The sequence below is a fragment of the Myxocyprinus asiaticus genome, chromosome 22, assembly GCF_019703515.2.
Source record: "Myxocyprinus asiaticus isolate MX2 ecotype Aquarium Trade chromosome 22, UBuf_Myxa_2, whole genome shotgun sequence".
Taxonomy (NCBI): domain Eukaryota; kingdom Metazoa; phylum Chordata; class Actinopteri; order Cypriniformes; family Catostomidae; genus Myxocyprinus; species Myxocyprinus asiaticus.
In genome coordinates, this window is record NC_059365.1 from 3,078,517 (window position 1) to 3,098,447 (window position 19,931).

Genomic DNA, 19,931 nt, shown 5'->3' on the forward strand with positions numbered 1-19,931 from the left:
TGTTGAGATCTGGGTTATGTTTTTATAAGGAAAGTTCAAAATGTGAAATGTAAAATGTTTATTTAAATGACACTAAATGTACTGAAGTACCATGTACTTCAGATTTGTAAGTAAGAGTTACTGTATTAACTGAAATGTTTAATTTAACTAAGTTAAATTTACCCACTTTAATCAATATTATGTTATGCAGCAGATTTTACTTAATTTAATAGCATTAAAATTTACAAAAAAAATAAAAAAAAGACTGTATACAAAAACTTGAGAAATAAAAATGAAGTAAATCTTACTAGTAATTTATTTCAGTGTACAGTAAAAAATAATGTAATAGAATCATTTATTTAATTAAAATCAAATAAATTCAATACAACAAATATGACCATTGTGTACAAATCACTTCTTGCATTACAGTTATGAGAATTTGGGGGTTAAAGCTGCCTAAATGTCATGAAAATAATGTCACAATGCAAAAATCTTTATGGTCCTAAAATGAGCTTTATTTTCTTAATGCAAAATGTAATAACAGTAAAAATACTGTTCTGCAATGATTTATTCCATTAAAATCAATATAAATTAATATGTCAATAATGTACTGTACATGTCATAAAATTTAATTGTCATGAAAATGAAAGTCACAATGAAAAGCAAACAAAACAACTTTATGATCTTAAAAGTTGGTCTTTGCATTTCATTATGAAAATTGTATTTTTTTTTCTTTCATTTGATTTTGGGGTGAAATATAACCTCAACATGTTATTGACCGGTTTCGTGAGATTCACTCATCAACAACTGTGGTAACTATGGTATTTTCACACAAACTATGGTTACCATGCAAACGTTTTGCATGAACAAGCATGTGTTCAACCAGATGATGTGAGATGTTCTGCAGGCGTGTGATTTGAGTGTTTTTACACACCATATGTGAAGTAGGCGATGTCCGCAGGAAGTGTTGCATTGCTGATGTCGTGATTAGGGACGTGCAGGTCCACGTAGAGCTGAGCTTTAGATGCTTTGAGAAACGCCATGAGCCGAGCAGTGAACGAGGCCACAAAGATAGACAGCATCCCGAAATCTAGAACATTCCACAAGTGCATGACGTACTCACGTGGACCATCATACCAGATTTCCTTACACTCTGACCAGATCATTCCTGAAACACAATCCCTTGAATCATTTATTCAAATGCATCTCTAATCAGCATCAACAGAACACACACACCGAAAACCATCCCAACAGTTACCCATGATACACCAGTCCTTACCTAGCACCCATTTCATAATGAGCAGCTCAGTCCAGGAGAACTGGGTGGTCTTGACGCGGAATACTTGTCGTGGGTGGTCTGTTATAGTCTCGTTCGGGAGGTTCTTCACCCCCTCGAAGCGGTCCGATGCGTTCAGAATCAGCAGACCCAGAAAGATGGTGAAAGAGACGGCGTGAGCTACAAACTTCATGAAGGGACTCCGTAATATCTGACCCAGCTGAGAGAGAGACAGACAGAGAGAGAATGAATTCTGAAAGGTAATTACATGTGCATTTTTATCCGCAGTTTCATATCAGCGGCATGAAAGAGCCCCGAGTTTTGACTAAAAACACACATGTGCCATCTTAAAATGAACTTTGTCATCTTTTACTCACCCTCATGTCATTCCAAACCCATATTACTTTCTTTCTTCCATGGAACATAAATGGAAGAATGGAAATTGTATAGAGATCTGCTCTTTTCAATGAAAGTGAATGGGGACAGACAATGTGGAGCTCTAAAAGGGACAAAAAAAAACTCCATAAAAGTAGTTTGTATGGCTCATGTGCTTCATTCCTCATATGCAAGTCTTCTAAAGCCATACAACGCTTTTTTTGAGGAACAGACCAAAATGTAAGTTGTTATTCACTGAAAACCTTCTGCCATACATCTTCATCATGGCATCATGATGCAAGACCTGGCACAACATACTAAGTTTAAATATGTGCAAGTGAGATTTGAAAGCTGCGGCAGATAACGACTAAACCCTCAGAGACCCAGTTTGGCATAATTGCAATGTTTATTTCTTAAACTCTGCTGCATTTTTGGGCTGCCGTCTGCAATTTTTCACACTCATATTTAAAAGCTCACCATTCACACATACTGTGAACTAATTGCAAAACATTGGTTTCATTTTTCAGAGTACCCCCCAAATAAAATAAAAGACTCCAATTATTCATATACAATATTGTATGTTTATAATCTTGTGAAAAACAAAGTTTTTTCAACTTTTGTTGTCCTTACTTTGTAAACATGTAATTCTGGTTCTGTTCACTCACCCTCACTTTGAAAAGTCACATTTTATTCTACTAGATGGCAGGAAGCACTAGATTTTTTTCACTCTACCACATTCCATCACAATATACAGATCTGAAATGTAGGTGGCGCTCTAACGCATTTTAGCCCTCACAGATGTGCTCGTCCATAGACATTCAGTCTAATTTTCAGTTCAAGCACCACCCTTGTTGTTTCACTGAATATCTCGGCCTCTGAGTGGACTAAAAGCTCAATCTAGGTGTCATTAGAAAGCTGAGATCAGAGATATATAACATTTTATCATTAATAGTCGAGAATCTATTGTTCTGATAATTTGTTTTGCATGCTTTCCTTCTGGATGGCATATTTTGTTCTGGACATCTAAGCTATAATATTGGATTATTCAGCCAAGCAAGCTCACAGACAAGTAAACACTAGCTTATTTTAAGAGAACTTCATAAGGTAAAAGCAGATATAAAGTTCTGGCAACTTGGGACTTACAGCAGAAGTTATTGGTGCATAAAATATACGTTTGTATTCATTGACTTACAGAAATCATATTTCACTTTGTAATTCTTTTGAAAATCTTTTGAACTGTGGTATTAGGGAAACAATATAAACTGTACAGTCACATTCCTGAGAATGAGAGCTTTCATTGATATATGACTTGTCCATTTATGTACTATGTGAAGGAATTTTATTTTCATAAAAATATTTCTACCGCATTACATCCAGGGGGCGCTAATTTTCAACGCGAATGTTTTGAGGCCTTATTTTGCTATTGTTAGTAATATAAATGCAGAATTGATGGTTATCTCTGAAAAGTTCAGCTTCTAATCTTTCAAATGATCCCTCACATGCCTGACTTATGTATACGAAGGCTTAAACATTTTAAGCATAAACTTTTTCCGCAATATAGCACCCACTTTTGGACCCGCCAGCGGGTCCATTGAGTTCAAGGGGTTTTAAGGTAACTAAATAATATCAAATTCTTATTCAATATGGGTACAAACTACATATAACTGTATCAAAACAAAATTTTTGGCTGGAAAAAATAGCATAAGTCACAAAAAGACTAGATTTGCTTGAATTTAGCAATTTTCCAAGCATGTACTTGCCCTGTTATGTATTTTTTACATAATTCCCAACATTTTTAAACCTAAGCTAAAATCTCACCTTTTCTGGCTGGTCAGTTTTAGAGACACATTTTTTCAGTCTTTTATTTTAATTTTATATATTTTTATTTGTATTTTATATACCCGTAGTTTTACAGCACATTGGTCGACTGTTGTTGTTTTTAATTGTGCTTTATTTTAGAAATGACATTGACATGTTTATTGATCGAAAAACATCCCCCAAAAATATCAACTTTCATAAAATTTCAAAACTGCAATGGTGGGCATTAGTGGTCAGACCTTTTCTATATTTACACAATGGAGCCTATTCAGTAAATCATACAGTAGATACATTTTTCAGTGTTGTTCTGTTATTAAAAATTGTTGTTTTATGATATTCATGGTATATGTTAAGACAATACATTACATAGAGATGGGTATTTTTTTATTATTCTTGATTAAATTAGAAAATATTTCAATATCAATATTCCACCTTAGTTTAAACCCTTATGTTGTGTTCCGGTCATTTTTCTTACGATTTATTTTTTATTTTTTATTTTTTTTACTTAATCCAGTTGGAATAAAATTCCTTGACTTTGTTCACATATGATATCTGAAAACACCAACAAACAAAGAACATTTATTTTCTTTCCTTTTTTTCCTTTTTGTTACACTAGTTGTGTTCCCGGTCAAAAATGACCGGCCATTGGAAATGAATGGATTAGACTATTAAATACAGAAATATTAAGTGTTCAGGAGCATCACAATCCTTTAGATGAGCACATATATGGATGTGTGTTTGCACACACAAAGTCCTCGGACATGTGCACACATACACACACACACACACACACACACACTATGTGTCTTTTGCACCCTTTTGTGCATTGTCTTTCCATGTACACTCTTTGAATATTTCAAGATCAACTCATCATATTATGTTGTGTTTGGGCTCGTTTAAATCGGGATGCTCTGCTGTAAGTTACAATATATCATTGCCTGTGTTATACAGTATGCATGTTTCAGGAAGTAATAAGGAAAAATGTGATAAAGAGACACTCCTGTGTCTGTGGGAATTTCACACTAAAACTCACTGCAGTTTGGCCTCTGAGAGAAACAAATTCACTCATTGCATTCTACAAATTGAGAGCTTTCCAACGATAAATAACACATGGCTATCTCATCTTTTTTATTGTTTTATGAACTCTAAATATAATTGTTGTGATTACAAATTTGCAGATGATGAGAATGCAACAGTTCTTATTTGTCTGCTAATTAAAAATCATTATTTAAGAATTGGTAGAATCAGCTATATGCATTGTAAAGTCCTGATTCTAAACTTTAAAATGACACGTATGTTGTTCAGATCAAGGAAGGTGTTATTAATTTATTATGCAATTATTTGTATTTATTTTTTGCCACAGGGAGTGCCCCACACTAGCCCGGGATGAGCTCAATAAAAATATATATTTTTTAAAATGTGTCCAAAAAAAGAAGTATAAAACCTGTCATACTTACTAAAGAAGATATAATGCAATATCTTGTGATAATATATGCAATATGAGAGATTTATAAACAATCTTAGTGGGCCGGTCATTTTTGACCGGGAACACAAAATGTGTTAGCACAAACACAACACAGGGGTTAAATAATCAAATTCATTAACTGTTCACGAACTTACCTTTATTGCTCATTATAAATTATCGTTTTCATACCTTTATATACCTTTGTATGTTGAATTGTATTCAAACTTCCACTGACTGTCCAAAAAATAAAAAATAAAAATAAAATAAAACTGTTCAAATTTTGCAACCCTAAATGCCCAGCATTGCAGTGTTTCTCCAAAATGCAGCTCAAAACAGAATATGCATAAAAAATATTTTTTTATAACCAGTGGCTTCCTGAAAACACTTTCAAGGAAGTGAAAAAAAAAAAATGCATGCTAACATATGACTTCAGAAGACTTGGAAGTATAGTACACAAGTCTTATGGACTTTTTTGATACTTTTATTGTGGTTTGTTGTCCATTTTAGAGCTTAAAAAAAGAACCTAGTCATAAAAATGAGCAGCATAATCATTCTGCCTAACATTTCCTTTTGTGCTCGATGGATGCAGCATTTTCTCAGCACATTCAACAGGATATATGTATACAACTGAATAGAATTGGCAGATAGACAAATGTGAGTGTGAGGTTTATTTCACAGAGCTGATATTCTCAGCACGTAACACTATAACCTAAAGAAAAGTCTGTATTAAATAATTCCATCGTGATGTTTTTTCTCATGGTCGTATCGCTCAAAGCCACAGCATTAATTGGCTGATTATGAAACTATTCTTTTCTCACCAAGTTCACAAAAGTTAATCAGAGGACTCTGTCCAAAATTAATTGTGTAATCAGAAAGAGTTGTTTTTCTCACTGGAGGTGATGTGAAGGGTTTGATTGCCTTCAAGTTCAAGTGTCTCACACACACAATACCTTCATTACCATCATCCTCATTAGTCTGACATTCATCTGTCTGCTTGACATTCGGCACCTCTCTCTCTCTTCTAGTTGATGAACTATCACTTTTAGTTTAGAGGTTTGTGTATTACCTTGCTAAATGGCACAATCCAGTACGCAATGGCGAGGAAGGGCAGGCCGACAGTTACACCCAGAACCGTCAAACACTTCACACCGATGGACTGCTGCCTGAGACCAGAAAGATTCTCATACCAGATTGTCAAGAGCTGCTGCTGGCAGTTTGGATGAGCGACAAACTGAGACAGACAGAGAAAGACAGAGGAGTACAACTCAAAATAATGTAACATTTACAGAGCCATTTTCTGTGCTGTTTGAGAGGAAAAGACAGCAGAATGGATTTACATCTGGTAAAATATGTTAAATGGTTAGTTTGCCCAAAAATGAAAATTCTTCCATCATTTACTCACCCTTGCACTGTTCCAAACCTGTACGACATTTATTTTTTTATTATTATTGAAAACACCAAAACAAGCCCTTTTTTTTCCTCCCCTTTTTCTCCCAATTTGGAATGCCCAATTCCTGTGACCGTCAATCCTTACATCTTATCACGTGGCTTGTTGAGTGCGTTACCGCTGAGACGTAGCGCTTGTGGAGGCTTCACGCTATTCTCCGCGGCATCCACGCACAACTCACCACACGCCCCAACGAGAGCGAGAACCGCATTATAGTGACCACGAGGAGGTTAACCCATGTGACTCTACCCTCCCTAGCAACCGGGCCAATTTGGTTGCTTAGGAGACCTGGCTGGAGTCACTCAGCACACCTTGGACTCCCGGGGTGGTAGTCAGCGTCAGTACTCGCTGAGCTACCCAGGCCCCCAAATCAAGTCTTCTTAGGAAGAAGACCAAAAGAAGACCGAGATGACCAAGCCATTATTTGCTAAAAATCTTCCCTCTAACTGAGCTCTCAAATTTCAAAGTTATTTAATGGTACTTAATGGAATGATGTTTATTATTTTTTTGTTGCCATTTTTGGAGCTTGACAGCTTTCGTCCCCATGTATTTTCATTAAATGAAAAAAATAAATAAATAAATAAATAAAAAAGAGCACCATAAATATTCAGTGTGTTCTTTTGTGTTCCACTGAAGAAGGTAATTCAGACAAGTTTGGAACATCATGAGGGTGAGTGATGATTTCGGGATGAACTATCCCTTTAAACAAATAAAATAGCACATTCTATTAGTTAAATATATTTATACTATAGCATTTATTTAAAAGTGTTTCTTCAACTTCAAGCACTTTTAGCACTTTGAACTTCTAGAAAGTATAGTCTTGTTTAAAAAAAAATCACACTCACTAGTTTATTTAATTTGGCAATTTTCAACAGTGTATTTACATTGTGTATCACAGGAGATTTAGCACATCTCAAATTCTGTATTGTGTTTAATAGAATTCTGTGCTGGAAATGACACTGATGGAAATGACATTTGTAACCTTTTTCAAATAAAATGACTCATTTGTCTTTAAAAAATACACACAATTACTGCAAATCATATTTTCACACTTTTCGCTTATTTCAGCAAAATTAAAGCTTGATTTGAGGTGATGCCCAATTCAAATATTCTGCTAAATAAAGTGATATTTCCCTTAATTTATTTCTTCTTCTTTTATTTCTCATATTTCATCTGAAGCATGATTTTCATTGACACTTTTGTCCACTTGGTTAAGAAGTACATTAACTTTTGAAAACACTTTATTAGGGACAAAATTGTTTGGTGTGGTAGATGACGCCACAACTGTTGCAATTTAGAAAAATGTATAGAAGTCATTTTCACACTATAAATATTGAAATGGTTTATGTTTATTTCATTCATTTATTTAGATGATCATAGTTTTTAGAATTCTAATTAATTTGTATTTTTATAATGAATTTTCATAGTTTAATATTGAAAGTCTGGGTCTGAGATAAGGCTAAAACAGTCAAATCTAGACATAAAAGACATTTGAAAAGCACCAAAAATACATGATGAAAGCCTGGTAAAAAGTTTACAATTCAGTTTTAATGAGACCCTCATATAACAAAAAGAAAAAAGTACAATCTGTCTGTTTTAATAATAATCAACCCCTGGTACATGAATATGCCCAAAGTTGAAGAAACACCCTATAGCCGTGCGATGAAGGACGTCTGGGGGAGAATGATCGCAATCAGCCGGGAGAGGGATAAGGTGGAGCCGGATCCGCAGTTCGAGAGAGAGAGAGATGCACAAAGCCTGTTTAAACGCAGCTGTCTGAAAAGCAGTGCGTGTTTTAATGTGTTGCTGAAAAGCAAAGTTTTTGTTATACACTGTAAAGTGTCCATTAAATGTCTGACATGGATTGTTCACCCGGTCCCCGCTTCCTCCTTTCCACATTGAGAACTTGGTCTGTTACACACCCTTAACCTCCTGAGACACGAGCGTGACGGCTGTGTGGATTTTCCATTTCTCTTTTTGATTTGTAACTAGTAGCAATAAACTTTCTAAAAATGTATGTCCACATACTGTATGTGGACAGTGGGATTATGTTGTGAAATTTTGAAGCTTATTATGTTTCCACTAGTGTTGGTTATTCATGTTTTTGAGACGTTACAGACATTACATCAGAAATTAGCATAATTAATTCTGATTCAAAGTAATGTCCAGCATCATCCAATCACTGCCAACCATGTTAAAATAAAATGATACATTATAAATTCTGAATCGATGTACTGATTATCATTGTCTCATGTCTGTCAAACATGTTGAGTGATCCAAACATCACCTGCAGCCTGAAACTGAACTTTTGGTCGGACTTTAGAAGTGAATACACTAAACTGCATAGATCGCTATAGGATGCTCCCTTGCTCCCTATTTAGTGAATGACTTCACCTCCAGTGTGCTGTCTGTCTGCACTGGTCTCAGAACAGTTTGAAATGCACCTTATTTTCATCCTAACTCCATATAAACCCTCTGAAAGCAAAATATCATCAATGTGATAATGCACAGTGAATATATGATATTTAAACTGAAACTGAGCATACAGTCCACGAATGTGGTCATTGTGTTTAACAGCATGCTGTTTCACAATAAATCGCTCAAATAGAAAAAATGGCATATTGGATGAAACTAGAGACTCTAATCTTTTGACTCAAACAGGTTTCAGTGTAAAAACTTAATAAGGTTTCTTACCAGATGTAGTTTTGTTGGTGTTTCTCCCAAAGACAAACTCCGCTGTGATCGGCGCCATGTTGTTTTGTCACATGACTCCGTATGTCGAAAGTTTAACCCTTTACTGACAGCGCAGAGTCTCCTGAACTGAGATCAGTCAGTTTAAATGAAATTCAATTATGCATTGCATATAGCGAAGCCAAAATACAACGTCCACGCATGTGGGCACGGGGTCGCACGAGGTTAAACAACATTTATTAAAAAATCTCATAAACTCTGTTGCAGTAGCTGTTCTCATTTAGAAGATGTGAATTCGAGTTTGGCTCACTGCATTTCCTGATCTTATTAATTTCTCTCCTTTATTGCCAAAAAAGATACGCTTTTTATAACGAGGAGCATCAAACAGAATTGTCAAATTTTGTAAATGATTGTCATTCAAATTTAATAGCAATCTACTGAGTAGGTGGAGAATCAATAGAGGTCTAGAGATGAAGAATACAGCTTCTGGTGCCACTGTTGTTTAATTGTATAGGTCTATTAGACGGCTGAATGTGTGTGTATGCGCATGTATTAACTGAGCTATAAGTAAGCCCTTTGGGGACATTTTAGGACATCCTCATTTAAAAAAACAATCCAGTAATAAATTAATTAATGATTGTTTTTTAAATTCTAATAATGCAAAAAGTGTTCTGTTAGGGTTAGTTTATAATATTTATAGTTCGCTTTATATAAAAACTATAGAAGTCTATGGTATGTCCCAGTAGCTGATGTGTATGTGTGTGTGTGTGTGTGTGTGTGTGTGTGTGTGTCTTTTACAAAGATAACACAAGACGCGAGACTGCCCCAGAGAGACACTGTGATATTGATTCAATGTGTGCCGCTGGCCGGCTGTGTAATCTAGTTCTGAACTTAAGATGTTTAAAGCCAAAGGCACTGTGTGTGTGTTTGCTCAGAGTACATAAATAAAAAATCTCAGAAGTTTGAAGACAAATTACATTGCAAACTTTCATTTGCCGAACACACACAAACACACACACTGCCTGAAGCATGCTTGTGTTCAGTGATCCATTAAATTTCGACATAGAGAGAATGATGGTCGCTAACACAGCATGTGTCTTGTGTCTGATAGCGTGACATGAATGACTCTAAGATCACCTGTACATGGTTTCATCACATGTACATATCTCATACACAACACTTCTCTGAATAATCTAGATGATTAGTATCCATCTACAAAAGTCACTAATTTGTATGCATGCATAATTAGTATTTTAATCTGCATAATTTTTAAAAGCTGAGCTTGAAGCGGATTGATCAGCATGATGTTTTAAAGCTAAATGTGAAATTATTTGATATGCATACTTTTTAAAGGTTGAAAGTCCCGCTTGAATAATTGTCAAGGAAATGTTTGCAGTCTTCAAGTCCTCTGGGGGAATTCCTACGTACGAGTTTGGAAATTGTAATTACGATGTGATGTGCATTCAAGAGATTTTGGTTGGAATAAAAAGGACATGTGTAATTTGGTACAACAGTGGTAATTACCCCCACATTACCTGGTTAATGAGGTTGTGATCCCTTTAAACACCCACTAGTGATTGATGACATGACGGATCACACTGCCAAAAACACAACCTCAGTCAGTATCTTTGTTTAATCTTTTTTCATTTCAAAGTTAATTGACTGCCTTAGGAGACATAAAAATAGAATGAAAAGAGACAGTTTTTGACGTACAGTAAAAATATAGAGCTATACAATAAACAGTGTTGGGTAGATTACTTCTGAAATGTAATCTGGTACTGATTACAAATTACACGTCTAAAATTGTAATCATTAACGTAATCTTTTAAACTACTTTTAGACACTTATTGGTCAAACTAATCTGATTTCTTTTTGATGTTTTGATAAAAATACTATTTTAAGCAGCAATTTTCACCCCTAACATTAAACATTAGGACATTTGAAATCAAACAGCAATTTACTTTTTAGTCAGTCGCCCCCTCTGACCATTTGTAAACATGTTCATATGTAATCATGTACTCTGTAAAAAGTATTATGCATTTGGTAAATTATTCTTTTTGTAATCTGATTTTCTGTGCACATTTTGAGACATGGATGAGATCTCTTCTGAAACTCAGTGGATCTTCACTGGTTGGACATCAAGTGGCATTTGTGAGATGTGAGATTACTGTAATAATTTTCTCAGAGAAGCAGGCAACATGGCGGCAGGCGACATTTCTATCTCTGTTTTCATTGTGATGCTGTAGATTATCACGTTTCTCCCTGGACCCTTTCCTGCCCGTCAGCATGTGTTTATCTTATTAAAGCACCACTGAGGCGTGCCACCACAAGCCCACGGCTTCGGACTTCATTTCCTAACACACAGTGCCGTGTGTGTGTTTGTTTGACATTTTGTCCAATAAGATCAGAGTGTTGAAGCCAAAGGAAGTGCAATTCTCCAACTCAAAGCTCAAGTGAGAGCTGATATTTACAGTTCTGAGAGTATAGAAACACAGATAGAGCCACTGCATTACCCGGACACACATCTAGACTGACATTATATACAGCAGCTCATATAGCTGGATATTCACACTGTCTAAAAAAATGTAAGTGGTGCTTACCAATGTTAAACTCACAGCCAAGATGCTAGGGAAAGAAAGGGTGTTAAGAACAACAAAACGGATTGACTGTGTGGAATCAGTCTGTATGTGTAAAATAAACTACGGCAAATGTGTAAATGACTTGTGTTTGTGGGAAATAATCTGATATACGCTGTTCTGTCTTCCTTTTGTTGCGCTCACACTTTTGGCACAAATTTCTCACTGAAAAGAGATTTGTAAGTGTGAGGGAGAAGGCATGTCTACCTGCTTCTAGTAATCAATTAAATGAGGCTTTCCTTGACCAGTTTACTCTGACCTGATTGGTTTAACAGTGTGACAGACCGTTCTTCTTCATATGGCTCAATGTCATTCATCTGGGTATCTATCCTCTCCTAAATATTAAACTGATATATATATATATATAAGAGAACTCAAGGATTTGAAGTCAGTGGTTTGAGCACTAAAGTCACAAGGTGAGTTCTTAAAATGCAGAAGAGGGAGTCATAGTCACAGTTGACCAATCAGAGTTTATCTGAGGTGACCAACAGAACAGACCACATTCATAATGAAATTCCAAACCCAAACAACTCTTCTTCTGTCCACTGAGACAATGAGTTCAGTGGCGGTACCATAGTACAATAATGGTATGGAAAAGTAAAACCAAGCTACTTATATATACCAGTATATATACACCGATCAACCACAACATTAAAACCACCTGCCTAATACTGTGTAGGTCCCCCTAGTGCCACCAAAACAGCACCAACCCGTATCTCAGAATAGCATTCTGAGATGATATTCTTCTCACCACAATTGTACAGAGCAGTTATCTGTGTTACCGTAGACTTTGTCATGATTTATTTCAGCTTTAATTCTTTCATCACATTCCCAGTGGGTCAGAAGTTTACATACACTTTGTTAGTATTTGGTAGCATTGCCACACCCTTTTCAGTTCTGCCCATAAATTTTCTATCGGACTGAGGTCAGGGCTTTGTGATGGCAACTCCAATACCTTGACTTTGTTGTCCTTAAGCCATTTTGCCACAACTTTGGAGGTATGCTTGGGGTCATTGTCCATTTGGAAGACCCATTTGTGACCGAGCTTTAACTTCCTGACTGATGTCTTGAGATATTGCTTCAATATATCCACATCATTTTCCTTCCTCATGATGCCATCTATTTTGTGAAGTGCACCAGTCCCTCCTGCAGTAAAGCACCCCCACAATATGATGCTGCCACCCCCGTGCTTCACGGTTAGGATGGTGTTCTTTGGCTTGCAAGCCTCACCCTTTTTCCTCCAAACATAACAATGGTCATTATGGCCAAAAAGTTCAATTTTTGTTTCATCAGACCAAAGGACATTTCTCCAAAAAGTAAGATCTTTGTCCCCATGTGCACTTGTAAACTGTAGTCTGGCTTTTTTATGGCGGTTTTGGAGCAGTGGCTTCTTCCTTGCTGAGGAGCCTTCCAGGTTATGTTGATATAGGAATTGTTTTACTGTGGATATAGATACTTGTCTACCTGTTTCCTCCAGCATCTTCACAAGGTCCTTTGCTGCTGTTCTGGGATTGATTTGCACTTTTCGCACCAAACTATGTTCATTTCTAGGAGACAGAAAGACTGTCTCTTTCCTGAGCGGTATGATGGCTGCGTGGTCCCATGGTGTTTATACTTGCGTACTATTGTTTGTACGGATGAACATGGTACCTCCAGGCATTTGGAAATTGCTCCCAAGGATGAACCAGACTTGTGGAGGTCCACAATTTTTTTCTGAGGTCTTGGCTGATGTCAAGCAAAGAGGCACTGAGTTTGAAGGTACCCTTAAAATACATCCACAGGTTCACCTCTAATTCAATACACCTCCTATCAGAAGCCAATTGGATAATTGCCTAAAGGCTTGACATCATTTTATGGAATTTTCCAAGCTGCTTAAAGGCACAGTTAACTTAGTGTATGTAAACTTCTGACCCACTGGAATTGTGATATAGTCAATTAAAAGTGAAACAATCTGTCTGTAAACAATTGTTGGACAAATTACTTGAAAAGTAGATGTCCTAAACAACTTGCCAAAACTATAGTGTGCTAATTTTAAATCTGTGGAGTGGTTAAAAAATTAGTTTTAATGACTTCAACTTAAGTGTATGTAAACTTCTGACTTCAACTGTATATATATATATATATATATATATAAAAGATGCACAACAGAGCTTTACAGTATTAATGAAAACATTAAATGAAAGCAATCAGATTATCTGAGGCAAAAGGCTGCCATGGCTGAATCACAACATGCTGATATTCAGTACACTTGCTTATGTGATATTGCTTACAGATAATAATACTAATAATATAACCATTTAATATTATATTATTGTTACTATGAGTATTATTGTGACTGCTTTGAATATTACACTTTTATACAGTAGTAATATCTTTTCTGTAGTAATATCTTCAATTTCATGCAATCAGTTGAATAGAGCTCTTGTTTCAGTGGGACTTTTACTTTGAAAGATCTTTTAAGTTCTTCTTCCTGTATGTGAAGGGTTCATCTGCTGAAATCTCTGAGCTGCAATGGAGAAAGAGTTCATTTGGGAGTTCACAGCTGTTTATATACTAAACACACTGATCTGTGGCTCTGCAGATGGATACTATTGGACACACTGCATGAAAATCAAGCATTAGTAGTGTGTGGTGCGTTTGTGTGTGTGTGTGCATGTGAAGGTGATGACAGGGCAGAGAGGCGCCTCTTATACTGTGGTGCACAGCGCATGTGACTGTATATTATTTCATTAAATGACACCCTTCTGTTTAACGATCACACTTGGCCATTTAGAGGCTTTTTATTATTATTTTCAAATGGTCTTTGATTTAATCTCAAAACTCTCACATTACATTACATTTTGCTAATGGCAGCATCCTATATATATATATATATATATATACACACACACACACAATGAGTGTTCTTACCTTTTTGACTTCATATTTGATGGCAAGTTTGACCCGGCTCAGACAGGGTCTTTGTTGGTCTGTGGGGGGGTTCTTATCCACATCACCATTCAGAATGGCCTCCACTTCCTCTGTATCCCGACAGAGATCCAGGATACCCACCAAAAAGTCCTTACACTGCATAGACAGCTTCCTGTATTCATTCTGTTGAGAGACCAAATTTAGATAATTTTGGTTCTAAAAAGGGCAAGAAAGCCCCATAGACAGTCCATATGACTTTTTTTTTTTTGTTTTTTTTTAGTTTTTTTTGAGCTAAACAATCTCAGTTCCCATTGTGAAGAAAAAGCACTTTGGATATTCTGCCTGTAACTTTTCCTTTTCTTGCTGCATGGAAGAAAGAAAATCCTGATAAATCAGTGCTGAAAGTAATCTGCAAGTAATAGGAAATAAAACTTGTTTTAATTATTCCACTGACAGAAAAGCAAACTCTTTTTATAGCATGTGAAAACACAACATAAGAACACACTGTCAGCTTCCATGACAGCTCAGAAACCAGCATCCAAAATCACATCCATGATGCACACAAGAGACTGTCATGAAAATAATCTTCTGGGCATTCGAGCTGGAGGTGTCCATCTCTCTGGAGAACAAATGCAGTTATCCTGCCTTTCAATCAAATTGAATCTGTGTCTTTCACTAGAACGCTATTTTTGAGGAGAGATATGGGGTTTGAACAGGAACTGATATCCTGTGCAGCAGAGCGCTCCAGACGGCCGCTCAAACGGATCTCTCAGATAACAAGCAGTCTGCCCGTTTCTGAAACTTGTGTATCCACATTTATTTTCATTCAGTATCCAAACTGAATTCTGTCCAAACAAAGACACAGATCATCTCGATCCGCAGATAAATTGTCAAACTTCATGACATCCTCCACAGAGGTGATTTGGATCTAACAGTGTTACAATTATTAAATTCATGTATTGATAAACAACGCTATAAAAAAAACAAAACACACAAAGCTCAATATTAAAGCAATGGAAAAAAATAAGAAAGTAATAGAAATAAATGTGCGTGCGTGTCCGTGATTTAAGCAAAGCTTGTTCCATACACACAAACACACCTACCTCCACACACACGCACACACAAACAAACACACACACACACACACACGAGTTGTCACAATATTATAAGCACAATATAAAAGGGACTCAATGGAAACAAATGGGGAAAATGGGAACAAATGTGTGTGTGGTGTGTGTGTGTGTGTGTGTGTGTGTGTGTGTGTGTGTGTGCATGTAGTTCAAGCAAAACCTGACCCTACATAAACATATTCTAATGTAAATTTGTAGCATTTACTTTATATAAAATTAGTAAATAATACATTTGTAAAACTGAAATGTTGGTTATTGATGCTAAAAAATGTTGGGCGGTAAATGTGCAAATTGTGACTGTTGAACTGTGATTTAAAGAGCCGCTACAGTGTTACTTGATTACCAGCTGCACAAAAGGGTTAAGTATGTACAATGGGATTGCGTAATAACAGTGCTTTGGCAATGCAATGCAAAATTCATGTCTGTGTTCATGTACTTGCATAAAGTATATTTCAGGCCTAAGGTTAATATTTGACTTAATGGATACTGTGCAGTGATATACACAGTAGCTGGTGAACAGGCGTTTTATGTCATTGTCACTACACCTTTCATTTTAGTACAGCTGGAATGCTGTTTTGACCAATCAGGATCCAGGATCTGTTTCATAATGTAAAATATTGTAATCTCGGATGACCTCAGGTATATGATTTGTAAACTGCAGAATAGATCCTTTTTTTAATATTTTACAAAGCCATTCAGACTTATGTCTCAAAATAGCCCACATTAGCTGAGAGAACATATATCAAACACATACCGTATGGCAGCCAGCTCACACACACACACACACACAGAGGTCTCATCGTCTGCAGCATCTTAAGCCCAGCAGCTGTACTGAGTTTAGAACCCTTTTAGGAAAACACAGCACATCAGCATCACATTGACTTCATTATGACTTTCTATGCAGATGATATGCAAATTAATCAAGGAAGCAAATTGTTCACTTCACAGCTGTTTATAACTGACAGAGCCAGCATTTATCAACACAGTATGCAAATAAAGAACGTTCCAGATTCGATACAAGTTAAGCTATATTGTTAGCAATTTTAGCATAATGTTGATAACCACAAAAAATATTTCTGACTTGTGCCTCAATAAATAAAAATAAATAAAAAAATACAGCAAAAATTGAAGTTACAGTAATGCACTTACATTAACTGAGAAATCAGCCAGTTCTTTTTAGTGAATCAAAAACTTACTGAAACACAAGTCATTCGTTTTGTCATCTCTGACTCTAAATGAACCAAGAATTGTTACTGTGTTATTTGAACTTAAAGCTCATGAGAATTAGATCTGAGTAATCACTGGATGGTTGTAGATATTACTTTGTTAAATATAAACATTTTACATTTTGTTATAAATAGTGAAATTTTATCAAAATAAATTAATTAATAAAATATTGTAATTAAAAAAGGATTCTTTCACCCAAAATATAAATTCAGTCACTGTTTACTCACCCCTGTGTTGTTATAACCCCATATGACTTTCTTTCTGTGTCTTAAATAAGAAAAAATATTGTGCTCAGTGATGTCCACTGTGAAGTGGCACCGGTCCAGAAACTTTCAAAAAAAGATAAGGCTGGGCACAGAAATGCATCAATTCTTCGACTTCAAACTCTTCAGACATGTTTAGTAAGTTCTGTTCTCTGTTTTGTGTGCAGCTGTGTTGTGTTCTGTTCTTGCTATCACTGTGGAGGACCTGTTTTTAGATAAACAAAATGAGTTTTCGCTTGAACGCCCCAATGTCACGAGGGCACTGCGTGAACTATTGCTCTTGTTTCCTGTCATGAACGCACACAGGAGATCAACGGTCAGTGAACATTTTCACTAAATAATACATTAGATTTCGGTTTGTTTCTCACCAAATCTTATCGTATACTTTCATAACAATCATGAGTCTCATGGAATAATTTATTAGACTTATGAATTATACTTTCATGTCATATAGGGTTATAACAACACAGGGGTGAGTAAACAATGACTGAATTTAAATTTTGGGGTGAATTATCCCTTTTAGAAATCGGAATTGTTAATAGAGAAACTGGAACCATTAAATTCCTTATGATTCCCATCCCTACAGGGAAGTAACCAAATATTCAAGATTGAGGGGACCAAGTGTAAAAGTTAAACAATCAGTCATTGAGAAGCTCACTTTGTTTGACCACTAATCTGATTATTGGGGGATGTGTGCCCCTCAATGTCTATGGTGATTACAGCCTTGTTTAAAACAGCACAGAGCATTTCTGATAACAAATCTTGTTCCTGGAAAACAATTTGCTTTCATATCTTAGATTGCTCGGTGGGGCCAATTTAAAGAAATCTGTGGAGAACAGAGGGGAAAAAAGCAAAAAGCAATCTGCGCTGTTTCTCAGCAAATAGATAGAGAATGCAATGTTTGTTTGTTTGTTTGTTTTCTTGTTTTTTGCAAAAGTCTGCAGGTTTGTGTATATGTCTCTAGATGAGTTCTGCAGGGGCCCGAATCATTTCAAAGGCTTAGACTGAATGATCGTGTTTCAATCAGCCTCTAAAGCAGCCTGACCTCATCTGTTTACATGCACCAGTAAGATGAAACAGCATTTCCTCAAATGGTTTTCTTTTCCTTGCATTTCTGTAGCCGTGCAATTAAGTCCGTAGACACCTACAGTATTTGCTGGTTTTTTTATTATTATCTTTCTGGTTGGATGTTTATGGCAGCCTATAGAACGATTGGGTAAAATGTTTTGAAATTTGGCACACTGGTTGGAAAGGGTCTCAATATTCCTAGTGGCAATTTTGGGGTCGGTCCCTCAAACCCTCTAGCGTCACCAACAGTTCAAAGTTTGACTTACATTTCTGTTTATACTTTTTTTTTTATAAACCGTGTGGTCTGATTGTTTTATCTCTGATTTCTTGAGTCACACCAAGTTCAGTGTGTGACTACCAATATATTTCAGCCATATGGAAATTTTGTAGAAAATTTACTTTTTCCAATTTATTTTAGAGCTTTATTAAATCCTTAAAATTTTAGTCAGACAATCCTCAGACCATACTAATCTATTCACAGCTTCAAACTACTTGTCATAAATTCCCAACAGGGGTGGAACAACTCTACTCAACTTTACAATATCTCTGACCATAATTGCTGCTTGCAACTACTGTATATTCCTACTTATATTTGTTTATTAATAATAAAAAATGTGAGTGTTTCAAATGAAATACATTTGAGGAAAATAAAGGCAAATACAACAATAGCTCTTTATTGTAAAGGGTTTAAACAATGTTTTCTATACTTGTTCAATGAACCATAAACAATTAATGAACATGCACCTGTGGAACGGTCATTAAGACACTAACAGCTTACAGTCAGTAGGCAATTAAGGTCACAGTTATAAAAACTTAGGACACTAAAGAGACCTTTCTACTGACTCTGAAAAACACCAAAAGAAAGATGCCCAGGGTCCCTGCTCATCTGCGTGAACGTGCCTTAGAAATGCTGCATGGAGCCATGAGGACTGCAGATGTGGCCAGGGCAATAAATTGCAATGTCTGTACTGTGAGACGCCTAATACAGCGCTACAGGGAGACAGGAAGGACAGCTGATCATCCTTGCAGTGGCAGACCACTTGTAACAACACCTGCACAGGATCGGTACATCCGAATATCACACCTGCGGGACAGGTACAGGATAGCAACAACTATTGCCCGAGTTACACCAGGAACGCACAATCCCTCCATCAGTGCTCAGACTGTCCGCAATAGGCTGAGAGAGGCTGGACTGAGGACTTGTAGGCCTGTTGTAAGGCAGGTCCTTACCAGACTTCACCGGCAACAACGTCGCCTATGGGCGCAAACCCACCTTCACTGGACCAGACAGGACTGGCAAAAAGTGCTCTTCATTGAAGAGTCGCGGTTTTGTCTCACCAGGGGTTATGGTCGGACTCGCGTTTATCGTCCAAGGAATGAGCGTTACACCGAGGCCTGTACTCTGGAGCGGGATCGATTTGGAGGTGGAGGGTCTGTCATGGTCTGGGGCGGTGTGTCACAGCATCATCGGACTGAGCTCGTTGTCATTGCAGGAAATCTCAACGCTGTGCGTTACAGGGAAGACATGCTCCTCCCTCATGTGATACCCTTTCTGCAGGCTCATCCTGACATGACCCTCCAGCATGACAATGCCACCAGCCATACTGCTCGTTCTGTGCATGATTTCCTGCTAGTCAGGAATGTCA

General features: G+C 36.6%; 1 protein-coding gene across 1 annotated transcript in view; it reads right to left on the reverse strand.

The window, feature by feature from the left end:
- The window catches only part of LOC127412663 (short transient receptor potential channel 7-like), a 64,960-nt gene that overhangs the window by 36,670 nt on the left and 8,359 nt on the right, over positions 1 to 19,931 (reverse strand). Inside the window, exons 2-5 of the mRNA XM_051649210.1 lie at positions 14,598 to 14,780; positions 5,980 to 6,144; positions 1,259 to 1,475; positions 914 to 1,147 (exon numbers count right to left, since the gene is read on the reverse strand). Of these exons, the coding sequence (XP_051505170.1) occupies positions 914 to 1,147; positions 1,259 to 1,475; positions 5,980 to 6,144; positions 14,598 to 14,780 (799 nt within the window). The remainder of the gene's footprint in view (positions 1 to 913; positions 1,148 to 1,258; positions 1,476 to 5,979; positions 6,145 to 14,597; positions 14,781 to 19,931) is intronic.